We start from the raw sequence: 26046 nt of genomic DNA on the forward strand, positions 1-26046 counted from the left end.
AAAGCGGCTGGGTCAGGCCAGGCAATGCAGGGAGAGCACAGTCCTGGGCGCAGGGCGTTGGAGGCCAGGTCCGTGAGAACGGCAATGCAGAGAAGTCGAAGGCCAGTCTACAAGCCCAAGTGTATAGGGAGGACTTCAAAGTGCCCATTCCTGCCGAACTACAAGGACCAGCATGCATGGCGCCGCGCCGTCCAACTCCGCTCTGGGGCTCAGGCGCAATGGAGACTGGGAAGTGAAGTCTCCAGGCGACCCGAGTCACGTCGGGAAGGCAGAAGGGAGGAGTTGTTAGTCCGCTCCATAGCTCGCCGGTTCCTGGCCAGGCTCGGAGCCTCTAGCCCTCGCTCAGGGTTTTCGCGGGCGGCGGGAGCACTATGGCTCGCTTGAGTAAACTCCGGGGGGAGGAGGGAGTGGGGAGTGGAAGGGGAGGCGGGGTCAGCGGAAGCGGCAGGTTGCTTCCTTCTCCTTTCGCTCCCTCCCCGCCTCTCCCTGAGGGAGCGGTTGGGAGGGGGAGGGAAGGGCAGAGGGAAGGTAGTGACACGTGTCAATCAACCCCCCTCCGGGGGGCGCGCGCTCCGGGGCTCGCGCCGAGGGCTCGCGCCCCTGCCTCGTGCCTGCGCCGCTCGTATGTAAATGAGGGCGCGTGACGCGGGACGCAGATGGACAAGGGAAGAGAGAGAATGGCCGCTGCCGCCGCCGCCGCTGCTGCCGCCGCCGCCGCTCAGTGCCGGAGCCCTCGGTGCGCGGCGGAGAGGAGAGGATTCCGGCGGGAACTCGACTCTTGGCGCCACCGCCTCATGCACTGTGTAGGTAAGAGAGACAGGGGCTGGGGCGCCGGCCCCGCGCGACAACGGCTGCCGCAGCCCTGAGGAGTTTGGAGCTGAGGGGTTTAGTTGAATCTCCCGTTCGGGTCAGTTCAATGGGGGAGCGACACGGGAGCGGCGGCGGCGGCGCGGCGGCCCCGGCGCTCGCCTTTTGTCTGGGGGCTCCTCGCCCGGCGCGCTCCGCGCTCCCTCCGCTTCTCCTCCTCAGCTGTTGGGCTTCCCAGGAACTGTTAGTTCGGACCCGCTCGCCGAGCCCCGGGGAGAACCGCTCGCTCGCGCTGTCCCCGCAACTCCTCGGCGCCCCTCGGCGCCCGGCGGCCACCCTGTCAGGAGGGAGGAAGCGGCCCAGCGGGTCGGCGGCCGGGCGGAGGGGAGCCGGCGGGCAGGGCCGGCGGGGGAAAGGCGGGCTGGTCCGCGCCCCCGTCGGGCGCACACACACCCCCTTCCCGCCGCCGGGGACCCGGCCGGCCGCTGCGGGCGAGTTCCAGGGCAGGGGGACCCGAGCCGTTCCCCCGGGCGCTCGCGCGGCCGGGGCCAGGGGCGGGCCGGCGGGGGGCTAGGGGCAGCGGGGGCGTCGCCCGAGGGGCGGGGGCGCCCCGCTCTGCCCTCTCGCGCTTGGCGGCGGCGGCGGCGGCGTTGTGTGTACCCCTTTAAGAAGGAGCCGCTCGAGCGCTGACGGTTGGGATTTGAAGTTCTTCCTCCCCCTCTGGAAGTCTGGACAGCGGGGTGGGGGGTTAGGGGGCTGTTGCCATAGTGATGATACCCTCGCCCCCCCCCTCCCCTTGTGGACGCCCCGACGACTCTGGTCCTCTTTTACTGTCATGTGATGACCCCGTCCCCGCACGGACACATAGCCGCCCTCCCACCTCGCATCCCATTCTGCCGTTGCGCCTTCCCGGTCGGTGGGGTCGGAATCGTTTCTGCTTCAAACTTCGGGGCTCGGGACTGTCATTCTCCGGGTGGCTCGGGGGCGGCGGGAGGGGGTGGGGACTCGCCGGCCTTGCCGCTGTCGCTGTCTCGTCTGAATGGGACGTGTGCGTGGAGCTGTTATCCGGCAGGTTGGTCTGGTGGGCAGAGAGGGGGTCGCGTGCGTGGGGGTCGGGGTGCTGTGCGCGTCGGCGCGGACCGCTGTTGGGGTGGGAGAGGAGGGGGAGACGGAAGCGGAGCGGAGAGTGGCCGCAGCTCGCTTGAGGGGCGATTAGAGCTCGGCATTAGGAGTTAAGGCGCTCATCTTAGTGCCCCGAGAAAGCAGCGCTCTCACCTTGTTCCCCGCTCTCCGGGCGCCCCTTCGCGCCCGCCGCCCCCCGCGCCCCCCTCGGGTTTGTTTGCTTAGCGCCCGAATGAAGACCCTTCTTGGGGTTCGCCGGTGAAAGGAGATCGCAGCAGGATGAACGAGCACAACTTCAGCTCAGAGACGTGCGCTGCGGAGGACGGCGGAGGAGGAAGGCTGCTCTCGCCGGGGGCATTTAAGTTGCGTCGAAGCAGTTTACTGTCCACCCCTGTCCGATCTGTTCGGGTCTCCTCTAAGGAAACATTCTGGTAAAAAAATAAATAAATACATAAAAAAGCTTCAGCCAAGTGTTCATAAGTGATTTTAGTTCTTTAAAAAAGTGTAGGAAAACCTCAGGGTGTTCTGTATATACAATTTTTAAGCTCAGTGTTGCTAGTGCTTCCTGAATTCAAAATGGACCCGTTTTTATAATTGCTCGTGTAAAGCTCTCTTCCATCGACGACCTGTTTAGAAATTGCTGAGTCCCCGGAGTTAGAACCAGGCAGGGTGACAGCGTTGTACGCTGGCTGGCGATTTATTCTGTTAAGTTTTCCTGAGGCAAGCGGCGATTTGAGCTGTCTTTGGTCAATTGTAGGGGTTTGAATCCTTTACGTTTTTTTATCCCCTCGTCTTCTTGCGTATTTAGATACATTAAGTATGGCTCTGTACTCAGAAATATATGTGCTTTTGAAAAATAGTCAAATTTTAATTAAACACAAAATTATTGGATTTTATGGGAAAAAGTAGTTTCTGCCTTACCTAGTTGGTTTCTGAAGTAGGATTGGGAGACACTGAAAATTGAGTTAATGCTTTTAGGTATACTATGCAATCTGTATTACATTTTTAATGTAATATATACTTGTACTGTATTTGAAAGAAAAAATTTGACAGGGCTCTAACTGTATTCGAGAATTGTTTCCCAGAGTCCCAGTTCTAGTCAGGAGACCTAGTAAGACCCTTCTAATACTTTGTTTTTGTCTCTGTTATTTTTGCATGAACAATAAAACTCTTTTAAACAGGATATATACTTGTTGATTGGGCTTTTCAGTACCCTATATGCTAAGCACCCATTCATAGTGTGAATTGTGATTAAATGAAATTTGTAAACTTTTAATTTACCTTCTGCTATTAATATGCTTACATTCAGTAGTTCACGTTGGAAGCATATTTGGAAAAAGCCATATTCTTTTTTTCTTTGCATGTTTGTGTGTGAATATATATATATATATATATATATATATTTCTGTATTACATATTCAGTGCTTCTATGGCTTGAAATAATTTTTTAAAAATATTATCCATTCTGCCTTAGGGGAAAAAAATGATTCAGGAGTGTTATTTTTAAATGAGATAAGGAAATTGGAAGCAGTGTCTCAGGATCATACAGCAAGTTAGTATTGAGCCAGTAGTGAAGTTTTAAATCTCAGTTCTTCGAGTTAGTCTTTTAAAGTAATCTGATTCATTTTTTGTAACATATATAATATTCTAATTTTATTGGGGGGGAAAGTTCATTGTGCTTGTAGTTAGTTAAGATGTATAACTCTTGATAAGGAAAATTATGTTTACCTTTCTCTATTTGTGGAACTCATCTCTTCAGATTTATGACTGATTTCTTTTTTATAATTTAATTGAAGAGTTGCCATATAAGCTCTGTGTCCCAGTTAATACTTATATTTACAATATGGTGTTTATTATAATTTGATTATTTTTCTATAATCATATTCTATGCTGTAATTTTGAGTATGCCCATCTAACATGTGTTTGTGCTTATTGGATACATTAAATAGTATTCTAGTGCTCAGTATATTGAGGTATAACAGACACAGTCCTGAAACTTGTAGAATATGTAATTAGTAACCAATAGGTTACAAAAATTGCAACAATGTAAAGTCCAGGAGAAAAAAAATGCATTTATATAATTTTAAATATTATCAGAACTTGTATGGTCTATTAGGATCTTTGATCTGTGAGATAAGCCAAATTTTCATTTTTGGTTTTTTTTTTTTACTTTTAATTTAGATATAATTTCAAACTAACTGGAAAAGTTGGAAGAATAATACAAGCAGCTTCTATACACCTTTACCCACATTCAGTAATTGTATTATATTGTGCTGCATTTGCTTTATCATTCTTGCCTTATATTCATAGCATTGTATCTATCCATCCATCCATCTTCTTCCAAAATAACTTGAGGGTAATTTGCAGATATCATGCCTCTTTACTCCTGAATCCTGTATATTTCCTAAAATCAAAGACTTTGTCTTACCTAACCACAGTGTAGTTATTAAACCCCAGAGATTTAACGTTGACATAATACTGTTATCTAAATCACAATCCATATTCAAATTTTCTCTCTCTGTTTTATATGTAAACTCTTCCTCCCCCTAGTCCAGGACTGTGCATTGCATTTGGTCATCACTTCTCTTTAGTCTCTTTCAATCTGGAACACTTTCTCAGCTTCTCTTGTATTTCTTGACCTTGACATTTTTTGAAAAGCGCAGGATAGTTATTTTGTACAATGTCTCCCAATTTGAATTTGTCTGTTGTTTTCACACGATCAGATTGGCTTTGCGTTTTTGCCAGTAATACCTCTGTAAAGAGATGTACTGTGCTTCTTAGTACACTGTATTCTGAGGTTCATGTTGTTGGCTTTGAAAATTTGGTGAAAGCGTTATTCTCCATATTTCTCCCTAGAGGTTATCATTTGTCCTTTTATAATCAATATGTAATTTTGGGGAAAATACTTTGAGAAACTGGATATTTATATAACCTCATCAAAATTTCATCCACAGGTTTTTGGGTTTTTTTTTTTTAAGATTTAAAAAAAGATTTTTTAAAATTTATTTTTAGAGAGCAGAAAGAAGGGAGAAAGACAGGGAGAGAAACAAAAATGTGTGAGAGAAACATTGACTGGTTGCCTCTCACAGATGTCCCAACCAGGGAGCAGGCCACAACCCAGACACATCCCGGACCTGAATGGAACCATGATTTTCCCTTTGTTAGGACTATGCTCAACCAACTGAGCCACGCCAGTCAGGGCTCACTCACAAGTTTTAACATCCATTCATGATTTTCTAACTTCATTATTCCTTCTATAGTTAGTAGTTGATATTCTGTAATAAAGCAATCTCGCCCATTTCCTTCATTATTTAGTTAGTTATTTTTATCACTATGAATTCATGGATTCTAATTTAATCAATGCTTAAATTCATTACTGTTATCATTTTTTCTAAATTGTCCCAGGTTTGGCTGATAGGAACTTGCCTCATCAAGCTAGTTCCAGCGTGTTTGTGACAAACCACACCTCTCCTTAACCTCCACCCTGTGATTTTTTGACTACTCCCTTTCTGCCAAAACAACATATTCCAGATTCATCTTTTACTTTACCTGTGCTGTCCCTAACATCAGCCATTTCTTCATTTTTTTTTTTTAGTAGAAAATACACTTAGATACCAAAATCTGAACATTAGGTTTCAGGACTGTATTTAAACCTTATTTTTCTGAGATGGAAGCTGAGTTAAAAGCTAATGAGCAATGTAGTTGATTTGCCTAAGGTTGAAACAGCAAAACAAAATGATAAAGGTTTAATTAGAATTATTCTATAAACGTCAGAGTCTTTCCTACATATCAGTATTGTCCGTAGAAGTACAGTGGGAGCCAAATGCGTAACTTAAAATTTTCTAGTCACTGCATTAACGTAACAATTTTAATGAGCCTGCCATACTCAGATATTTTAGCATTAAGCCATATAAGCTTACTGACAAATATTTTATATTTTTTAATGTTGAGTCCTTGAAATTAGGTATTTTATACACATAGCACATCTGAATTGGACTAGCCACATTTCAGGTGCTAATAGCCACATGTGGCACGTGGCTCCCGCATGCATTGGACGGCATAGTTCTGTAGTGTGTGGTGGCTCCAGGCAACTCTTAATTACCATGGTACCACTTATTTCAAAACTGTTGATAATAACCAAACCTATAGCTTAATTAAATTTTCCTCAAATCTTTGATTTGGACAGTATAATACCTGTGTTTGCATTCTTGCATTATCACTTACAGTGTGGATAAGTTACTTAACCTGTCTGTACTTCAATTTCTTATCTGTAAATTAGAGATAATGAGCTTGTTTGAGAATTAACTGTGTTGATATATGTTAATTTGTATCTGCACATAGAAAGCATTCTATAAATGTTGCTATTATTATTGATTTACACAGGTGATTAGCAGGTTTCAGCTTTACAGTTTTGCCAATAGATTTTTTCTGGTGGGAATGCTGATGAACAATAAAAAGATCATGAGGCATGTTAGAGGAAAAGATAGTAAGGGCTTAAATGATCTGTATGTATTCTAGGATATTATAGAACCAGAGCCAGAGTTACAGAGTTTTAGAATCATAGTATATCCCTTAGCCTAATTGTGGCTTTTTGTATATGAGAAGACCAAAAGATATTTGATGCCTTCCTATATTCTAAGGAATACTTTGGCTTTGTAGTAATTGAATACAAAACATTAAATTTATTTTTTAAAATGTATATTATGCTAAAGCTACTCTTTGTCCGTACATGCTCTCTGTTTTACTCTTCCTGTTAACTCATCACTGTCTTGGAGCACTGCACTCTGCAAGTGTTTGTCAAGTAGACTTTCTTCCAAGCTACATACTCCATCTATAATGAGCAGTATCAATGTCAGAGAATATTCGTTTCCTTTATTTTTAACCTCTGAAGCAGTTGGGGTAGCACTTCATACAACTAAAACACTAAAAGATGGTATAGCCCAGGTAAATAAAATTCTAGATAATCAACCTAACACCTCTTTTTGGCTGCTTCTTGCTTTCTGCGCTTTTGATTTTCCATTGACTTCTAGCTCATCTTGTCACTTTTGCAATGTAAATCCCAGAAGAGTAGATTTACTTAGAAATCTGGATTTGATGAGGACTGGTATGGTGCGTCAGCTACCTCAAAACTTGGGCTATACAACTGTTTTATTTTTTCAGGCAGTAGCAATTTTTTTACCCACTTTCAAAGATGTAAATTATGGTATGCTTAGTAACATGCATTTAGACAAATGGAATGCATGATGATAATGAGTAGTTGAGTGCTTAAGACATACACCCAAATTTCTCTGTAAAATAGGTATATCAATGAATTTTGCATGTAAAATTTGAAATTCTGAGTATTCCTGGATTATTTTATACTTGGAAGTATTAAAATTCTGCTACTTTTGGGACCCAGCAGTGTGCAAATTTTGTGTTCTTGCAGATGATAAATTTGAGCTATGGGCTGGTTGGAACATAGCGTAGCCTCCTTTCTGCATGGAGCTCTCTCTTCATGTCCACGCTACTTTCCTCTGGTTGGCTGCACCTGTGTAACCCTTCCTGCTTAGCTGTGCACTCAGACAAGTTGGTGTTTATTGTGTCCCCCTGACTTGTATGACCTTCATCCCTGGTTCTTATATCACAGGACAGTCCTGGGAGGAGCAACAAAGGCATGTAGATATTTGGATATGTAATTTCTTTGTCCTTATTAGTAAATCCAGCCTTTCAGTGCTAATAGCCTACATTTTTATGTATGGAGTTTGTTTTTAATAATATTCCTTCTTTTTGGTGTACATGTGGCCAGAATTCATGGGTGATAGGTAACGGTTAGAGTACCAAGTTCATAGGTTCAACAGTTTGCAGACCCATTTAACTTTATGAGAGTCCATACGTGGGACTGAATGTATTATTAAGTAAATCTTTAAAAAGTATTTTTGTTTTTTTCACGACGGAATATAGATAAAGAGAATGTGAATAGTTCCAGACCAGTGTACTGCCCCCACTAGGAATCTAAGGTAATGCCATATTTGTATTTGAACAAAAGCACTTTGTTTTTAATTAAAGCTAAATAAAAATTTTGTTTTGAAGTCCTGGCTGGGTAGCTCAGCATAAATAAGTGGAACAACTAATCACTGTTTCTCTCTCTCTCCCCCTTCCCCTCTTAGCTCTCTAAAAATCAATCAGTAAAAAAATATTTAAAATTATTTTTGTTTTTGAGAATTTTTGTGTTTTCTAGAAAATAAAACTTACAATAAATAATCGCTTTTCTAAATATCTTCTCATTTCCTTTTATAGAGCTTTCCCACAATTGGCAACAACCCTGTCCTGCTTACTTCTATTTGCTTGTTTTTCTTTTTTCTTTACCCTGATGTGTTGCCAGGTTTTTACTTTCTTTAAAATATCTCCCAGATTCAGTTTTTATAATAAAGTAAGCACTTGTATGTCAATAAGTGTGTTCCTGGTTTTACTGTCTTTCAGTCTAGCTTATAACCTGCATTAAATCACTGTTTGAAGTAGCTGCTTTGATTTTGTAATAGTATATCACATTTGTCCTTCTTCACCAAGTAAAAACTACTCTCCATATTTAGTTAGTTGATCATACTCTACCAGGCTGCTTCCTCCTTATTTGCTTCCCTAGTTCCTTCTTCAGACAGCCCAGCCATTTGCATCTACTTTTACTTCTCTGTTACACACATTGCCCAAAATTCTTGACTATCTTTTTAGTTATACCTTTTACCCTACATACTCAGTCACCTTTATAATTCAGTTGCAACCTGGAGTCTTTTCATAAGTACTTATTGAAAAACAGGCTTAAAACCCTTTTCTCCATTAATTAAGTTGGCCAATTCTTTTCTCATGGATATGTGTTAAGGTGTTCGTATAGAGGAAGTAACTTTGTCCAGTGGTCTTCATATTTAAATAGTAATTCATTTAGTGACAAGGGACTAAGCCTTCACAAATGGTAGAATGAAGAATTGAAAGAATACAGGTACTTTCTTAGCCTCCATCGCCATAACTTTAGGCACAAGTCATTTCAGTTCCACAGATGGAAATCTTTGAAATTAAGATCATATCTGTCCTGAAATATTCACTATTTTTTTGTTTTTATGAAGATGTAATAATGCTTATGAAGTAGTGTTTTCTCAGCTGAAGTTGTAAATTAGGAAATTATCAGCATGGAAATGGATGATATCGCCCAGAGGTAAAGGATAGTATAATGAGAGTAACAGAGTACTCAGTGCCAAGACGTAAGGAATTTTAACATTGGGGGGGCCGGACGTTGGGGGGAGGGGGCGGATGCGGTGTGGGGGACGGACACGGTGTGGGGGGCAAAGGGAAAACAATTTCATAGTAAGGCCACTGAACTTTTACACTAAAAGTAAGTCCATTGGCTAAGTAGAAAACCAGGGGAGAGTAGTATCAACAAATATAAGAGGAGAGAAGTGTGTTACAGTAAGGAGGGGTTGTTACATGTTGATACAATGTCTACCATGAAACAGGGACCTTGACTAAATAAATTTCATCCTCTGCTGAGGATGGAAGCCATATTGTAATAGGTTAGAAAGTAACTAAGATGTGTATAAGTGAAGATAACACTTGTAGTAGACTACTCTTTTGAGAAGCTACATTTTGAGGAAGAACAGATAAATGGAGCAGTAATTGAAAGAGTCTGAAGTCTAGGCATGTTTGTTTTTTTAGACGGGAGATACCAATTACAATATTAAGTAAGGTAGGGAATACTTTTTTGAGTCAATAATACTCATGATGCCCTGGCTGGTGTGGCTTAGTAGGTTGAGTGTGGTTCCCTGAGGTGCCTGGGTTGTGTGTTCAGTCCCCAGTAGGGGCGTATGCAGGAGGCAGCCAGTCGATGTTTCTCTGCCTTCCTTCCCCTCTCTCTGGAAACAATAAAAGAAAAAAAGTTTTAAAAATATTATTCATCATCATTTCATGCTATTTAATTAAGCTGAAACTTGACAGTAACAAAATATTGCATCAAATAAAACAGATGAAAAATAGGATGGTTTTGGTTTGAATCACTGAATGTGAACTCTAAATTTATCTCTTATTTTCCTTCAAAAAATATTTTCCCAATTAAGTTTGTCACTAAGATATAGTATGTGTGGCATTAGTGTGTTATACATCTTAAAGAAATGATATTTTTCAGTTTATTTTTCGTTGTCAAGTATTTGGAGTCATACTATGTGTCAATTGATTGAGTTTTTTCATGTGATGAGGACTTTAAATATTTACTCTCAGCAACTTTCAAGCATTCAGAACAGCATTATTATTAACCGTAGTCACCACACTGTACATTACATCGCCGTGACTTTTTATTTTTTATTTATTTTTGTACATTTTATTGATTATGTCGTTAAAATAGTTCCAGTTGCCATGACTTATTTATTTTGTTACTGGACATGTGTACCTTTTGACACCTTTCACCCCTTCACCTACCCCCTATTCCCTACCTCTGGTAATCACCAGTCTGTTCCTTGTATCTGTGAACTTGGTTAAAAATATTAGCTTTTTAAATAAGTTTGTATTGAAGAACCTGAATTGGAACTGAGGCCAAAATAAGACTTTGGACTTCTTTCCTCCCTGTTGCCCTGTACTGAATTTACCAGCCTTTAAGGACAGAGCACCTGAAGCTGTGGGCCTCTTCTGAAACACAGGGAAGCTCTGCCCCAGGGAGTTCACACTGTGATTTTGCTCATTGGTAGGTATGACTGTCTAAGCAGAGTGAGCAGAAGGTTTTGCCATGCATGAAAAATGACCTTTAAAACATTAATCCATCCCACTACAAACAAAAATCAGGATGCTGCCAGTATTAGTTATTCCTCTTTTCTTTGGGAGGACTGCGTAAGAGATAGGGAAAAGGGCAGAAGTGTCTTCCAAAATACTTCCCCCAAGAATGTGCTGTGTTGAGAAAGGTGAAAACTGTGGGTTGAGTAAATTTATTGTCTACACTAGGAATGGGGTTTAGATTTTGCTTTTAAGAGCTCACAGTTATCAGGATGTTAAATATTAGAGTTTGTATATATAATGCAAAGGCAGAGGAGGAAACAATTAATTTTGATTTGAAGTATCTGAAATTACTAGGCTTCAAAAGACTGGATGAAAATAGAGGTTAGCAAACTTCTTTTTTTTTTTTTTGTAAGGGCTGGATAATAAATATTTTAGGCTTTGAAGGCCATATGGTCTCTATTGCATCTATTCAGCTATGCTGCTGTAGCACAGAAGCATTACATAAATGAATGAGCATGTGTGTGTTCCAGTAAAAAAAAAATAATTTATTTACAAAAATAGGTGGATTTGGCCTACAGGCCATAGTTTGCTGATCCCTAAGTTAATTAAATGATCCAGCGGGAGGGTAGTTGGAGGGAACAGGCAGGATAGAATAAGCAGAGGTATTGAAGTCTAAATGATGATATATTCTGAAAATTCTCAGCAATTTAATATTGGAATATAGGATGGACGTAGGAAGTAGGACTGCAAACATAAATTATGGCCTCTACAAGGAGGAAATTATGAGCCTTTGAAGTTTTTTTTTTTTAATGGGTAATAAGCATGATCAGATAAATCTGCTTATTTTCATTTTGAACATCTGCTGCTGGTTCAGGTTTGAGGAGTTTTGTTTGTAATAGTTTTAAAGAAGCTCAAAATTGAGTCAGCCCTTTTAAGTCAAAATTAGGAAAATAAGCAATCCATTATGTATTTGATATATTAATTACAATTTTAGATTGCTGAAGTACTCTCAAATGGCACCTTTCGTTTCTAATAAGACTCTGAATAACTTGAAAAATAAAACAAGGAGAAAAATGGAAGCCAAAATATCACTTCTATTACTGATAAAGGCTAAGTTAGAGGAATAGCTTGGTGGGAGAGTCAGGTGGTCTGTCCTAGGACACCTTACCCACCCCGTCCTAGGCATACTGAGGAAGCAGGGCAGACTCTATGCTTTCTGCTGATACGTTCTCCCAACAGCTCACTACCAAGCGGGAAAGGAGCAGAACTGTGTTCTTTCTACTTAGTTCTCCCTTCCAAAATCAGGTCAGTCACTTCACTTCCCTAGGGGTGAAGCGAGGCTCAGGTTTTTCTTATGAAGCATCCTTCCTCAAAGAAACAAGAAGCAAGGAAAAGGTGTTCTAACAATTAAAGCTAATTTTTGCAAAATTGAATTGGGGGTAAGTGTACTGGAAACAATATAACTTGTTATACTGAAAACAAGTCAAACCTATCTCTTCTGGGTGTTTTTAAAAATATGTAATTCTAGTGTTTGAAGCAACCATATTTCTTAAATTCTTAAAATTGGTAGTTTTTGTGAATGAGCTAGATTTTCTACAGGTATGTAAGATACTTAAATGCATGCTTCCCTAGAAAAGAAAGACTCCTTTTATCAATTTTCAGTTGACTTTTTAAATTTAGAAGGAATTAGTTTACAATAACAGCACTGTTTCTTTAAATGGAAAAAGCAGATACTTTGACAAATAGATGATTCTATTAATTAGCTCTGATTATGGGTGCTTATGCAGTTTATTCACTGGTATCTTTAAACTGTTGTCAGTTGTTCTTCCTGTCCTCTTTCCCTTCTTTTCGGAACATTTCAGGATTAAGAATATCAGGAGGGACCAAACCAGGGTACGTGCCCACACAGGGTGGGTTATTGGGAAATGGGAGCCATGTCCTGTTGGAAGGGTCGCCTCTCAGAGCCTGACAGGGGGGAGGCGGGTTGACGGAGTTGTGAGCGGTCAGGAGCGCATAGGAGGGCGTGTTGGAGCCCAAGCAGGGTCAGTGTGGTATCTGTGAAGGGTGGTGGCCCGGCATGGGGTGGGTCAGTTGTTCCAGGGAGGCTTGTCCAGGCGTGAATAGGGAAGGAGGATGAGGAGGGCATCTACTTGTGGGGGGTGTGTGTGTGTTAGGATATAGAAAGGCGTCCTCACGCAGGAGGGGAGCCTGGTGTGGGTGTGTTGAGGCTCAGGTGGAGTAAGGATGGAATCCATGTATCGAAGCACCCTAATGCAAGATGTCAGAGCCTGAGCGTGGGAAGAGGAAGGCATCCCAGTAAGCTCAGTACGGATTGTTAGAGCTTGAGCAGGATGGGGGCGGGGTGGGGGGGGCAATGCATGAGGCATAGGGGCCTGAACAAAGTGAGATGATTGTACGCATGGAAGAGTCGGGGAGCATCCGTGCAAGGAAGGGAAGGCAGCCACATGGAAGGTTGGTTACATACAGGGAGACTGGTCAGCTAAACAAATAATAATGGGAGCCATGTTTTTCTCTGTGAGAAGTGTTAGTTATAAATATGGTAATGGAGAAAATTAGAATGCTCTCTGTAGAGTTGGGTTGGAAATTGGAGGTATTAGTGTGAAATCATGGTTTTCATTTTATCTAGAGAGACGGGTACAGAAATATAGAAATAAATGTGTGTGTGAGTTAACCCTTGAATAATGTGGGGGTTAGGAGCTTTGACCTCTTGCACAGTCCAAAATCCACATATAACTTTTGACTCCCCCAAAACTTAACTACTAATAGGCTACTGTTGACCAGAGCCTTACCAATAACTATCAATTAAAACACATTCTGTATGTTGTATATCCAGTATACTGTATTTTTACAATAAAGTAAGCTAGAGAAAAGAAAATTTATTAAGAAAATAATAAGTAAAATACATTTACAGCATTTATTGAAAAAATATCCATATACAAGTGGACCTCAGCAGTTCAAACTCAGGTCGTTCAAATGTCAACTGTATATACACACATGCCCTACGTTGTTCACTGAGAAGGGGCCTGAGATCAGTGAGCATATGTATCATTATTAATTTCTTGATTTTAATGATGGTATTTGTAGGAAATATTTTACTAAAGAATTCAAGGATAATACGATATCATGTAAGTACACTGTTTACTTTCAAATCATTGGAAAAATAAATTTTCCTTTTTTAATGTATTTTATTGATTATGCTATTATAGTTGTCCCAATAATTTTCCCGTTATTCTCTCCACCCTTACCACCCATTCCCTCTGGCAGTTGCCCCCTTCGTTCATGTCCATGGGTCTTGCCTGTATGTTCTTTGGCTACTCCATTTCCTATACTGTTCTTAACATCCCCCTGTCTATTCTTTACCTACCAATTTGTACTTCTTAATCCCTGCATCTTTTCCCCCATTTCCCCCTTCCCCCTCCCAGCTGATAACCTACCAAATGATCCATGTATCTATGATTCTGTTTCCATTCTGCTTGTTTGCTTAGTTTTTTTAGATTCAGTTGTTGATAGTTGTGGATTTGTTGCCATTTTAATGTTCCTAGTTTTGATCTTCTTTTTCTTAAATAAGTCCCTTTAACGTTTCATATAATAATGGCTTGGTGGTGGTGAACTCCTATAGCTTTACCTTGTCTGGGAAGCACTTTATCTGCCTTTGTTTCTAAATGATAGCTTTGCTGGATAGAGTAATTCAGGTTGTAGGTCCTTGCTTTTCATCACCTTGAATACTTCTTGCCAGTCCCTTCTTGCCTGCGAAGTGTCTTTTGAGAAATCAGCTGATAGTCTTATGGGAACTCCCTTGTAGGTAACTCTACTCTTCTCTTGGTGCTTTTATGATTCTCTCTTTATCTTTAACCCTGGGCATTTTAATTATGATGTGTTTTGGTGTGGTCCTCTTTGAGTCCATCTTGTCTGGGACACTGTGCTTCCTGGACTGGTATGTGTATTTCCTTCACCAAATTGGGGAAGTTCTCTTTCATTATTTTTTCAACTAAGTGTTCAATTTCTTGCTCTTTCTCTTCTCCTTCCAGCAACCCTGTGATTCAAATGGTACTTTTGTAGTTGTCCCAGAGGCTTCTTATCCTATCCTCTTTTTTTTTTTTTCTTCTTTTTTCTTCTTGCTGTTCTGATTGTTTTTTTCTTCTTTATGTTCTAAATCATTGAGTTGATTCTTGGCTTCATCCACTCCACTGTTGGTTCCCTGTGATTTTTTTCTTTATTTCACTTAATATAACCTTCATTTCTGCCTGGATCTTTTTTATGCTGTTGAAGTACCCATTGAGTTCCTTGAGCATCCTAATCATCAGTGTTTTGAACCTTGCATCTGATAGATTGCTTAGCTCCATTTTGTTTAGTTTGGTTTTTTTTTTCCTGGAGTTTTGATCTGTTCTTTCATTTGGGCCATATTTCTTTGTCTCCTCATTTTGGCAGCCTCCCTGTGGTTTCTTTTTTTTTCTATGTGTTAGTTAGAGCTGCTTTGATTCCCTGTCTTAGTAGTGTGGCCTGTTCTAGTGAAGCTCACAGGAAATTTGGATGGGGCAGAGTCTTAGATAATCACCAGGGTTGGGGCAACCTGTGTGAACCAGGTTGGTAGAGTCTCTTGATATGGTGTCGCCCCTCTGAGGCTCTGTGTGGGGGAGGGCTCAGGAAGGGGACAGTGGCTGCTGTCTGACCTCTGGAATTTGGGAGGAAATTGTCCCCCGAAACTTGCTCTGATGCCAGACACCTCAGTTTCTCCTCATATGCTACTGGCCCCCTTAGCTGCTGCCCTGGTACTGGAGTCCAGAGGGAGTGAGTCTGCGTAAGTCCTAAGTCTGTTTCAGGACCTTAAGAGGAGATGTCTGGGAGTCCCACAGTTTCTTCCACTGCCCCAGCCCCCACTGGATTTTATAGCCAGAAGTTATGGGGTGTTATCTTCCTGGTGCTGGAACACTGGGCTAGGTGGTCTGGTGTGGGGCTGGGGTCCCTTGCTCCCGAGGTATCCCTCCTGATTCTCCAGCTTGGGTGTGGAATTGCCCTTTCTGCATCTCCGCAGCTCTGCCCCTCTTACCTGTGGGGATGAATGTGACTTGTTTAATTCCTTGGTTGTCAGACATCCATGCGGCTCAATTTTCTGATGATTCTGGGTGATAGTTTTGTAGTTTAGTTGTACTTTTTGCTGTGGTTGTGCGAGGAGGCAGGTTGTGTTTACCTGTGCCTCAATCTATCTTAGAAAAATAAACTTTCTTACCATACTTAAAACATACTCTGTAAATTTAAGTTTGTTACAAAATAAAAATAAACATTTAAAATGAAAGTCATTAGTCTAAATATTACATTATCTTAAATTAATTGCTTTCAGCCTTTGAGACCACATAGTAATATATACATTGTCTTACAGATTTATCAACACTAAGAATTGCCCTTTGAAAAGGCGACAGCTAATATTTATTGAGTTCTTACCATGAGTCACATTGAACCCCTTTTGTATCTTCAAAGCACTGTGCCTCTGGGCTTTTGTGTATTTGTTTTCTCCTTCTGAAGTACCAGTATCTGCTCTTCATTTCTTCTTTTTGCAAACTTTTTAAAAGTAATTACATAGGAAAAAAGTATGCAGATCATAAACTTACACTTCAGTGAACAAAGTTAACCTGTTCTTGTAACCACCGCCAGATCAAGAAATAGAAACCCCCAGAAGTCTCTTCATACCCCTTCCCAATCAATAATTTCTCCCTCCTCCCGAAATGTGAATAATATTCTGACGTAACTTCTTTAATAATCTTAAAATAGATTATTTTTGCTTCTTTTGAGAAACTTTACATTGACCTACATAGCATTTATTCTCTTGTTTCTAGCTTCTTTAACTCAATATTATGTTTGTGAGAATTATTCATGTGATTGCATATAGATATATAGTTTATTCATTTTCATTGTTTTATAATATTCTAATATGCAAAAAATCATAGCTTTTTAAAATCTGTTCCTGTTTTGAAGGATATATGGGTTATTTCCACTTCATATTATTGCAAACAATACAGTCAACATTCTTATTATACATTATACATTTTTCATTTTGATTGAACTCCTGGAATATTTTTCAACTTAATTTTAGCTAACTAGATTTCACTTTTTCCAGGAATCCTTTCCAGGCCTCTCCAGGTTTGCATTTGGTACCCTTCTGTGATAACACTGTGTTCTTCTGTCATAAACATTTATGCTGTATTTTTCACAGAATTTCACAGTGTTTGTTTGTGTGTATGTGTGTAAAGATAAAATCATGTTTTCTCTTTCCCTGTCATCTTGGTACACACACTGAATATTTAAGTGTTTGCATGAATTTTCCAATACATTCACTTTTTCATTGCTAAAAAATAAAAATAAGCATAAATACATGGGTGGGCAAAAGTAGATTTACAGTTGTTTGTATAGAAAAGAATGCAATAAAAAATAATAATACTAGCATAAACTTTTACTTGGAAATGAAAGTCTAGTTTTGCCCACCCCTGTATAATGGAAATTGCGCTCTGCCATTATTTTATTCTCTTTATTTAGATGTGCAGAGTAATTTTAAAATAGATTATTATCAAATTATGTTAACATTTTTTAATGTCAGGCATCTGTATTGTCCTTTTTGTAGTTTTGTTCTACCATACAGCTATTATGTTAAGTGTTTTTGGAATTTCTTAAATAATTTGTGCACATTTAATACGTAACCTTAATTGTGTCAAATAATATTATTTGTCCTTTGAGGGTGGTCTTGAGTTTTGAAAATAACCTAAAGATTTGAAGCCAAGAAAGGAATTTTATGAATGATAAACTATCAAAAATGAATTGAGATTTCAAGATACATAGATTCTTTTCCTCGCTCCCACCCTGTTGTAGCTTTAAAAAAATTTTTTTTTTATAGAATTAAGTCTCTGACTTCAGGTAGAGTTAAGCCACTTAGATAAGCCAGAGTTTATAGCATATTGTGCTTTTGAGTTTCTTGTGCCTTCCAAACAGGTTATTTTTGCAAGTTATTATCTTATACTTAATTTACACTTGAGTATAATTTAATTTGTAAATGTCTTCTTTTTCATTTTTATCCTTTTTATTATGAATTTGTCTTCTCCAAAATTAAAGTTTTCATCTTTAACCACCACTCCTGTTACTAACCCTCATGCCTGTCCCAGCCCCCCAATTAAATAATAAAGGTAGTGTACCTTCTCCCACTGTGTGTTAGGCTTGATCTCTTTGTTCTTGCTCATCTTAGGCATTCTGTATGTTTATTGATCTTGATTGCTGCTTTGACTTTTCTTCCTCACTGAACTAGGAGCTTAAGGCAGGTGTTTATTAGGAGTTTTAACAAAAATGTTTTTTAATATGTAAAGACTTTGTCACCTATTTTAGTCTTTTATAAAGCATTCTCATTTTCCACAAATGTGTTCTTTTAGTCATCTTTCTTATTATTTCAAAACTCTTCTACCTCTTTATTGGAAAAAGAGGGTCCCTCTCTTCCTTTAACCAAATCCCCTTGTCAGGCCATGAAAATCAACATTTATTAAGCGAATTATTACTATGACAAGTCTTGGGGATAATACAAAGTCAATAATAATTGTTCTTGTCGTCAAGCAGCTAAACATTCCAGCTTCCTTTCCTAAATCTAAAAGAAAGAAAGAAAAGAAAAATGTTTCAGATTAGGGTGTGAATGTACTTGGAGAATTTGATGCTGGTAACAATGAATTCTGACAAATAAGATTCGAAAAATTTCCGTGATACCATTTAGATTAGTACTTGTTGTATACTAGGTCTGTGCATTTTACACATGAGCTAGTTGTAAATCTGAAAGAAAATGTTTTAGGTTAGTTTGGAACATCCTGTAAGTGGTACAGAGAGTCAAGCAGAATTAGCACAGTCTTATTCTATTTTAAATGGTGAGAGTAGAACAATGATTCCAGTATCCATTATAAGAACCTTGATAATCAGAGAGATATTCCAGTAATCTTCAAATTTTCTGCAGTGCTGAGAATAATGTACAGTAGAGGTGAACCTTTTATTTTTTATTTTTTAATCAAATTTTTTATTGTTATTTTATTACAGTTGTCCCAGTTTTTCCCTCTTTACCCTCTTGCATCCATCCCATGCCCTGCTCCCACAGTCAGTTCCCACACAGTTGTCCATGTCTGTGGGTCATTCATACATGTTCTCTGACTAGTCCCTTCCCCTTTCCGCCATTATCCCCTTCCCTCCTCCCCTCTGCTCACTGTCAGTCTCTTCCATGTTTCCGTACCTGCGGTTCTGTTTTGTTTGTTAGTTTATTTTGTTCATTAGATTCCTCTTACAGGTAAGATCATATGGTATTTGTCTTTCGCCACCTGGCTTATTTTCACTTAGCGTAATATTTACCAGTTTTATCTATACTGTCACAAAAGGTAGGAGTTCCTTCTTCCTTTCTGCTGTGTAGTATTCCATTGTGTAAATGTACCACAGATTTTTTTTTTTTTTTTAGATTTTATCTATTTGGTTTTAGAAAGAGGGGAAGGGAGGGAGGAAGAGAGGGAGAGAAACATCAATGTATGGTTGCCTCTTGTGGGCCCCCAACTGGGGACCTGACCCGCAATTCAGGCATGTGCCCTGACTGGGAATCAAACCGGCAAGCCTTTGATTCACAGACTGGTACTCAATCCACTGAGCCACACCAGCCAGAACTCTACCACAGTTTTTTAATCCACTCATTTACTGACTGGGCTCAAAAGCTGTTTCCAGCAACTTGGCTATTATATATACCACTGAGGAACCTAGGGGTGCATAAGTTCTTTTGAATTGCTGACTTGAGATTCTTAGGGTATATGTATTCCCAGCAGCTGAATTGTTGGGTCAGAAGGCAATTCCATTTTTTGTTTTCTGAAGAAATTCCATACTGTTTTCCACAGTGGCTGCACCAGTTTGCATTCCCACCAACAGTGCAGTAGGGTTCCCGTTTCTCCACATCCTCGCCAGCACTTGTTGTTTGTTGATTTATTCATGATGGCCATTCTGACAGGTGTGAGGTGATACCTCGTTGTGGTTTTAATTTTCATCTCTCTGATGCCTAGAGATATTGAGTATCTTTTCATATGCCTGTGGGCCTTCTGTACGTTCTCCTTGGAGAAGTGTCTATTCAGGTCATTTGCCCATTTTTAAATTGGATTGTTTAGCTTCCTGGTGATGAATCACATGAGTTCTTTATATATTTTGGAGATCAAACACTTGTCCGATGTATCATTGACAAATGTGTCCTCCCATACAGTCGATTTCCTTTTTATTTTGATGATGGTTTCTTTAGTTGTGCAGAAGCTTTTTAGTTTGATGTAGTTCTATTTGTGTATTTTTTCCTTTACTTCCCTTGCCATAGCAGATATATCAGCAAAAATATTGCTACATGAGAAATCTGAAATTTTACTCCCTGTGTTTTTCCTCTAGGACTTTTATGGTGTCATGAATTAAATATAAGTCTTTTATCCGTTTTGAGTTTATTCTGGTGTATGGCATAAGTTGGTGGTCTAGTTTCATTTTTTTGCACGTACCAGTCCAGTTATCCCAACACCATTTATTGAAGGGGCTATTTTTACTCCATTGTATGCTCATGCCCCCTTTGTCAAACATTAATTGACCATAGAGACCTATGTGCCTGTTCTTATGCCAGTATCAGACTCTTTTGATTATAGTGGCCTGGTATAGTATAGTTTGATATCAGGTATTGTGATCCTCCTACTTTGTTCTTTCTCAAGATTGCTGAGACTATTCAGGGTCTTCTTTGGTTCCATATAAATTTCTGAAATATTTGTTCTAGATCTGTGAAATATGCAGTTAGTATTTTAATAGGTATTATGTTGAACCTATAAATTGCTTTGTGTAATGTACACATTTTAATGATGTTAATTGTTTCCATCCATGAACATGGTATATGCTTCCATTTATCTGTATCGTCCTTAATATCTTTCTACAGTCTTCTATAGTTTTCTGAGTACAGGTCTTTTACCTCCTTGGTTAAATTTATTCTTAGGTACTTTATTTTTCTTGTTGTTATAGTAAATGGGATTTTTTCCCCCTAGTTTCTCTTTCTGATATTTTATTGTTTATGTACAAAAATGCCATTGTTTCCTGAATATTTGATTTTGTAACCCACTGTTTTGCCAAATTCACTTATTAGGTTGAGTAATTTTTAGATGGAGCCTATATGGTTTTCTGTGTACACTATCATGTCTGCAAATAATAACTATTTCACTTCCATCTTTCCAATTTGTATGCCTTTTATTTCTTTTTCTTGTCTGATAGCTGTGGCTAGTACTTCCAGTACTCTGTTGAATAAGAGTGGTGAAAGCAGACACCCTTGTCTTGTTCCCGAGCTTAAAGGGAAAGCTTTTCGTTTTTGCCTACTAAGTATATGTAATGTTACAGGTTTCTTGAATATGGTCTTTATTATGTTGAGGTATGCTCCCTCTATTCCCACTTCGCTGAGTGTTTTTATCATAAATGGGTGCTGGATTTTATCAAATGCTTTTTCAGCATCTACTGATGTGATCATGTGGTATTTGTCCTTTATTTTGTTTATGCGGTGTATTACTTTTATTCATTTGTGAATGTTGTACCATCCTTGCATCCCTGGGATGAATCCCACTTTATCATGGTGTATGGTCTTTTTAATGTATTGCTGGATCCTGTTTGCCAGTATTTTGTTGAGGATTTAGCATATGTGTTAATCAGCGGTATTGGCCTGTCGTTTTCTATGTTGTATCTTTTCCCGGTTTTGGAATTAGGATAATACTGGCCTCTTCGAAAGAGTTTGGGAGTCTTTCCTCTTCTTGGATTTTTTTGGAATTGTTTGAGAAGGATAGGAGTTAGTTCTTCCTTAAATGTTTGGTAGATTAACCTATGAAGCCATCTAGTGTAGGGCTTTATGTGCCGGGAGTAGTTGTTGTTGTTTTAATTACTGCTTTTATTTCCCTGGTTTTATTGATATATTCAGGCTTTCTGCTTCTTCTTGAATCAGTTTTGGAAGATTGTATTACAGTTTCTAGAAATTTGTCCATTTTGCCCAGGTTGTCCAATTTTTTCGCATATAATTATTCATAGTAATTTCTTACAATCATTTATATTTCTGTATTGGTTGTAACTTCTCTTTCATTTCTATTTTATTTATTTGGGTCCTCTCTTTTTTTCCTTGATGAGTCTGGTTAAAGGTTTGTCAGTTTTCTTTTATCTTTTAAGAGAACTGGTTCCTGGATTTATTGATCCTTTGAATAGTTTTTTTCTTTTTTTGGGTTTTTTTTTTTTTTTAATCTTTATGTCATTTAATTCTGCTCTGTTCTTATTTCCTTCCTTCTACTCTCTCTTGGCTTTGTTTGTTGTTCCTCTAGTTCTTGTAGTTGTAGGGTTAGATTGTTCATTTGAGATTTTTCTATCATCTTTAGGTAGGCCTGTATTGCTATGAAGTTCCCTCTCAAGACTGCCTTCACTGTGTCCCATAGGCTTTGGACTTTTGTGTGTTCATTATCATTTGTTTCCAGATACATTTTTATTTCTTCCTTGATCTCATTGTTGACCTATTTGTTATTTAATAACATGTTACTCAGTCTCCATGTATTTGAATGTTTTTGAGCATTTTCCTTGAGGTTGGTTTCTAGTTTCTATCCATTGTGACCTGAAGCATATGCTTGATATGATTTCAATTCTTTAAAATTTATTGAGGCTTGTTTTGTCTCCTACCATGTAATCTGTCTTTGAAAATGTTTTATGTGCATTTGAAAAGAATGTATATTTTGCTTCTTTGGGGTGATCTAGAGTGTTGTTCAGTGCCACAATATCCTGTTGATGCTTTGGAAGATTTATCCATTGTTGACAGTAGGGTGTTAAAATCCCCTACAATAACTGTGTTGTTGCCCTTATCTCTGAAGACCTCCAAGATTTTCTTCATATATTTAGGTGTTCCTGTGTTGGGTATATACATGTTTACAAGGGTTATGTCGTCCTGGTGAACTACTTTATGTAGTGACCTTCTTTGTCTCTTTTATGGCTTTTGTTTTCAAGTCTGTTCTGTCTGATTTAAGAATTGCTACCCAGCTTTCTTTTTGTGTTCGTTTGCTTGGAATATTTTTTCCTATTCCTTCACTTTCAACCTTTGTAGATCTTTTGTTGGGAGGTGGGCCTCTTATCGACAGCATATATATGCGGGTCATTTTTCTTATCCATTCAGCCACCCTATATCTTTTGATTGGAGCATTTAATCTATTTACATGTAAGGTTATTATTGTTAGGTACTTATTCATTGCCAGTTTTTCTGTAACTGTGTGAGTGTGTGTGTGTCTGTTTCTTCTCCTTTTTATAGCAGTCCCTTTAGCATCTTTTGCAGTGCTGGCTTGGTGGACATGTACTCTATTAGCCTTCTTCTGTCTGGGAAGCTCTTTTATTTCACCTTCCATTTTAAATGAGAGCCTTGCTGGATAGAGTAGTCTTGATTGTAAGTCCTTGCTTTTCATTACCTGGAATATTTCTTGCCATTCCCTTCTTGCTTTTAGTGTTTCTGTTGAGAAATCAGCTGATAGCCTTATTGGAGCTCCCTTGTATGTTACTAGCTGTTTCTCCCTTGCTGCCTTTAAGATTCTCTTTTTGTCTTTAACATTTGCCATTTTCATTATGATGTGTCTTTGAGTAGGCCTCTTTGGGTTCATCTTGTTTGGGACTCTGTGCTTTCTGAGCTTATGTGACTTTTTTCCCTCATCAAGTTAGGGTAGTTTTCTGCCATTATTTTTGCAAACAGGTTTTCTGTCACCTTCTCCTTTTCTTCTCCTTCTGATATTCCTGTGATGTGAATGTTGTTACATTTCATGTTGTCCTGAAGTTCCCTTAAACTATCCTTGTTCTTTTTATTCTTTTTTCATTTTGTTGCTCTGACTGGTATTTCTTTCTACCCTGTCTTCCAGCTTGCTGATTCAGTCTTCGGCTTCATTTAGCCTGCTTTTAAGTCCTTCTAGTGTACTTTTCATTTCAGATATTGTATTCTGCATTTCTTCCTAGTTCTTATTCATAGTTTCCATGGTCCTTTGTCATGCTGCTATAGTTTCCACTAAGTTCCTGTAACTCCCATTAAGTTCCATGTATTTCTCACTGTAGTTCCTTGAGGAGGTGAATTTTTGAGGGAACAAATTTATAGTTTGGAATTATAAAGTTTATTTTAGTTTATGAACTGATTATATCAGATCTCCAACAAATTTACAGAGTAATATAATGTACATCCAAGTACCTTCCATCTTAAGGAATAAAACATAGCATATATAATTGAAATTCTCATCTGTCATTTGCCAGCCCCATTCTGCCTCCTCTCATCTGTAGGTGTGTATTTTTCTGTTGATGTCAGTCTTCTATCAAGCATTCATAGTCTACTTTCTATAAGTTCTTTCAATGTAAGAGTCAGATATACTTTATGTACTAGGTGTCTTTCATGAAAGTTGCATATTCACTTTTTCTGTGTTTGATTTTAGATGCTCGACTTGTATTTAAATCATTATATGTTTCTTTCTAAATCATATTACTCCACATTTTGTTTTTTCATTGGTATATAAATCTAGTTGTTTTATCGATTAGGTTTGCTTAAAGTGAGGCTATGTCAGTGCTATAAAATATGAATAATCTTATAAAGAATAACTTACAAACTTAGTAAATGATAAAGGGAAATAATGTGGATACCCTCTGGTCATACTATATTTCCTGAATTTGTGCTTGTATATTCAGGTAGGAGTAAAATCTGATTCAGACATCAGAATTGTATATCTGGTTTCCAGCAGTAACTAAGAAGCATTTAAATACAGTGAAATAATTATACTAGTATCAATCAACTGTGTTTAAGTCTTGAACACGGTAACCATTTATCTTATACATGTACCATTTCCTCAGTAATTCTGTATGATTAATATGGTTTCCATTTGTTGCATAAGTGTGAAGTAGAGAAAGAGGTGGGTAATTAAGGTATTCTTTGCATTTTTCTCTTAGCTTCTATTCAAACATTTGATCTAATTCCTTAATGCTGACTTTTGAACCAGTCTTGGCACTATTGACATTTTGGGCTTGACCTTGTTTGTTGTAAGAAGTTATACTGTACATTATGGGGGGTTTTAGCAGCATCTGTGATACCAGTAGATAATCTGTAATTCCATTTATATGCTTGTGTTTGCAAATTTACAGAGACCTCAAAAGCTTGTAGTAGAGACACCTGTATTAATAAAGGCACTACAATCCTTAAGTCAAAGTGGAAAATATGTTTGACATGTGTTCACAGAAAGCATAAAGTAGTAAGAAACCATTTAAGGAAGAGGCAATTTTTAGACTACAATTAAAGTGTCTTAGATTTTAAGAAATAGGAAATGCACTAAACTAAGCAAGACACAAATATAGGTTCTTTTTTGAACAAGATAGACTATAAATAAATAAATGGTTGTGAATTTCAGAATGATACTTAATGTGAAGAAATATAATTATAAATAACAGGCAGTTTTAACTTATAGATTGGGCTGTGCTCTGAAAGTTGTTTTGAGAATGAATGTCTTTGGTCTCAAAGTGAAATTTTTCCCTCGGACATTTATTCAACAATATTTCAGTGCCTAATGTGGGCCAGCACTGGGCCTAGCAGAGCAAGCAAAGATGACTTGGTTCCTTCCTTCTTGGAGCTTAAAATGTTGTGGCATTTATTCAATAGAAATATCAAATAAAATTTATTTATGTGATTTTTTTTTTTCCTCTTCACTCCCCTCTCTTTAGTTGAGTTGAGGGCAGAATTCTTGTCTGTTCTTACTCACCAATGTATCCCAGCTTCTAGAACACCTGGTTGACCTAAAAATACCTGTTAAATGAATAATTGATTCATTGGGAATAGACATTAAAAAATAACACATGATTAAGTAGAATTGTTGTAAGTGCTCCAAAGGGAATAATGCAAGATATTCTGTAATATAAGCACATAGCAATAGATCTAACCTTGTCTAAATCTAGAGTAGATTAGATCCACCTTTAAATTGAGGCAGTGATTCTTTCTCCGCCTAGCTCTAATGGTGCATAATCGACAAATAAAATTATATATATTTAAAGTGTACAGTGTGATGACTTGACATATCTATATGTTGTGCGGTGATTACCACAGTCAGATTAACACATCCATCACCTCACATAGTTAGGTGTGTGTATGTGATGAGAAAGCTTAAAATCTCTTAGCACATTTCAAGCACACATTATTACTAACTATAGTCACCATGCTGTACATTAGATCCCCAGAGCTTATTCATCTTGCAATGCAAGGCTAGTATTCTCTGGACTAGCACTGACCCATCTTCTCTACCCTTTCACCCTGGTAGCCATCGTTTCACTCTTTGTTTCTATGAATTT

General features: G+C 38.8%; 1 protein-coding gene across 9 annotated transcripts in view; it reads left to right on the plus strand.

Moving 5' to 3' along the window:
- Positions 1 to 505: 505 nt before the first annotated feature.
- The window catches only part of LCORL (ligand dependent nuclear receptor corepressor like), a 126220-nt gene continuing 100679 nt past the window's right edge, over positions 506 to 26046 (plus strand). For 6 of the 9 annotated variants that reach the window (XM_090267033.1, XM_090267034.1, XM_090267028.1 and 3 more), the window contains exon 1: positions 506 to 807. In XM_090267033.1, coding sequence (XP_090123159.1) covers positions 657 to 807 — 151 coding nt within the window. In that variant the 5' untranslated portion in view covers positions 506 to 656. Of the gene's footprint in view, positions 808 to 2216; positions 2361 to 7869; positions 7926 to 26046 lie in introns of those variants that run through there. The other 3 variants (XM_090267030.1, XM_090267029.1, XM_090267032.1) reach the window with 3 other exon arrangements.

This window comes from Furipterus horrens, unplaced genomic scaffold (genome assembly GCF_987537825.1).
Source record: "Furipterus horrens unplaced genomic scaffold, mFurHor1.1.pri manual_scaffold_2, whole genome shotgun sequence".
Classification (NCBI taxonomy): domain Eukaryota; kingdom Metazoa; phylum Chordata; class Mammalia; order Chiroptera; family Furipteridae; genus Furipterus; species Furipterus horrens.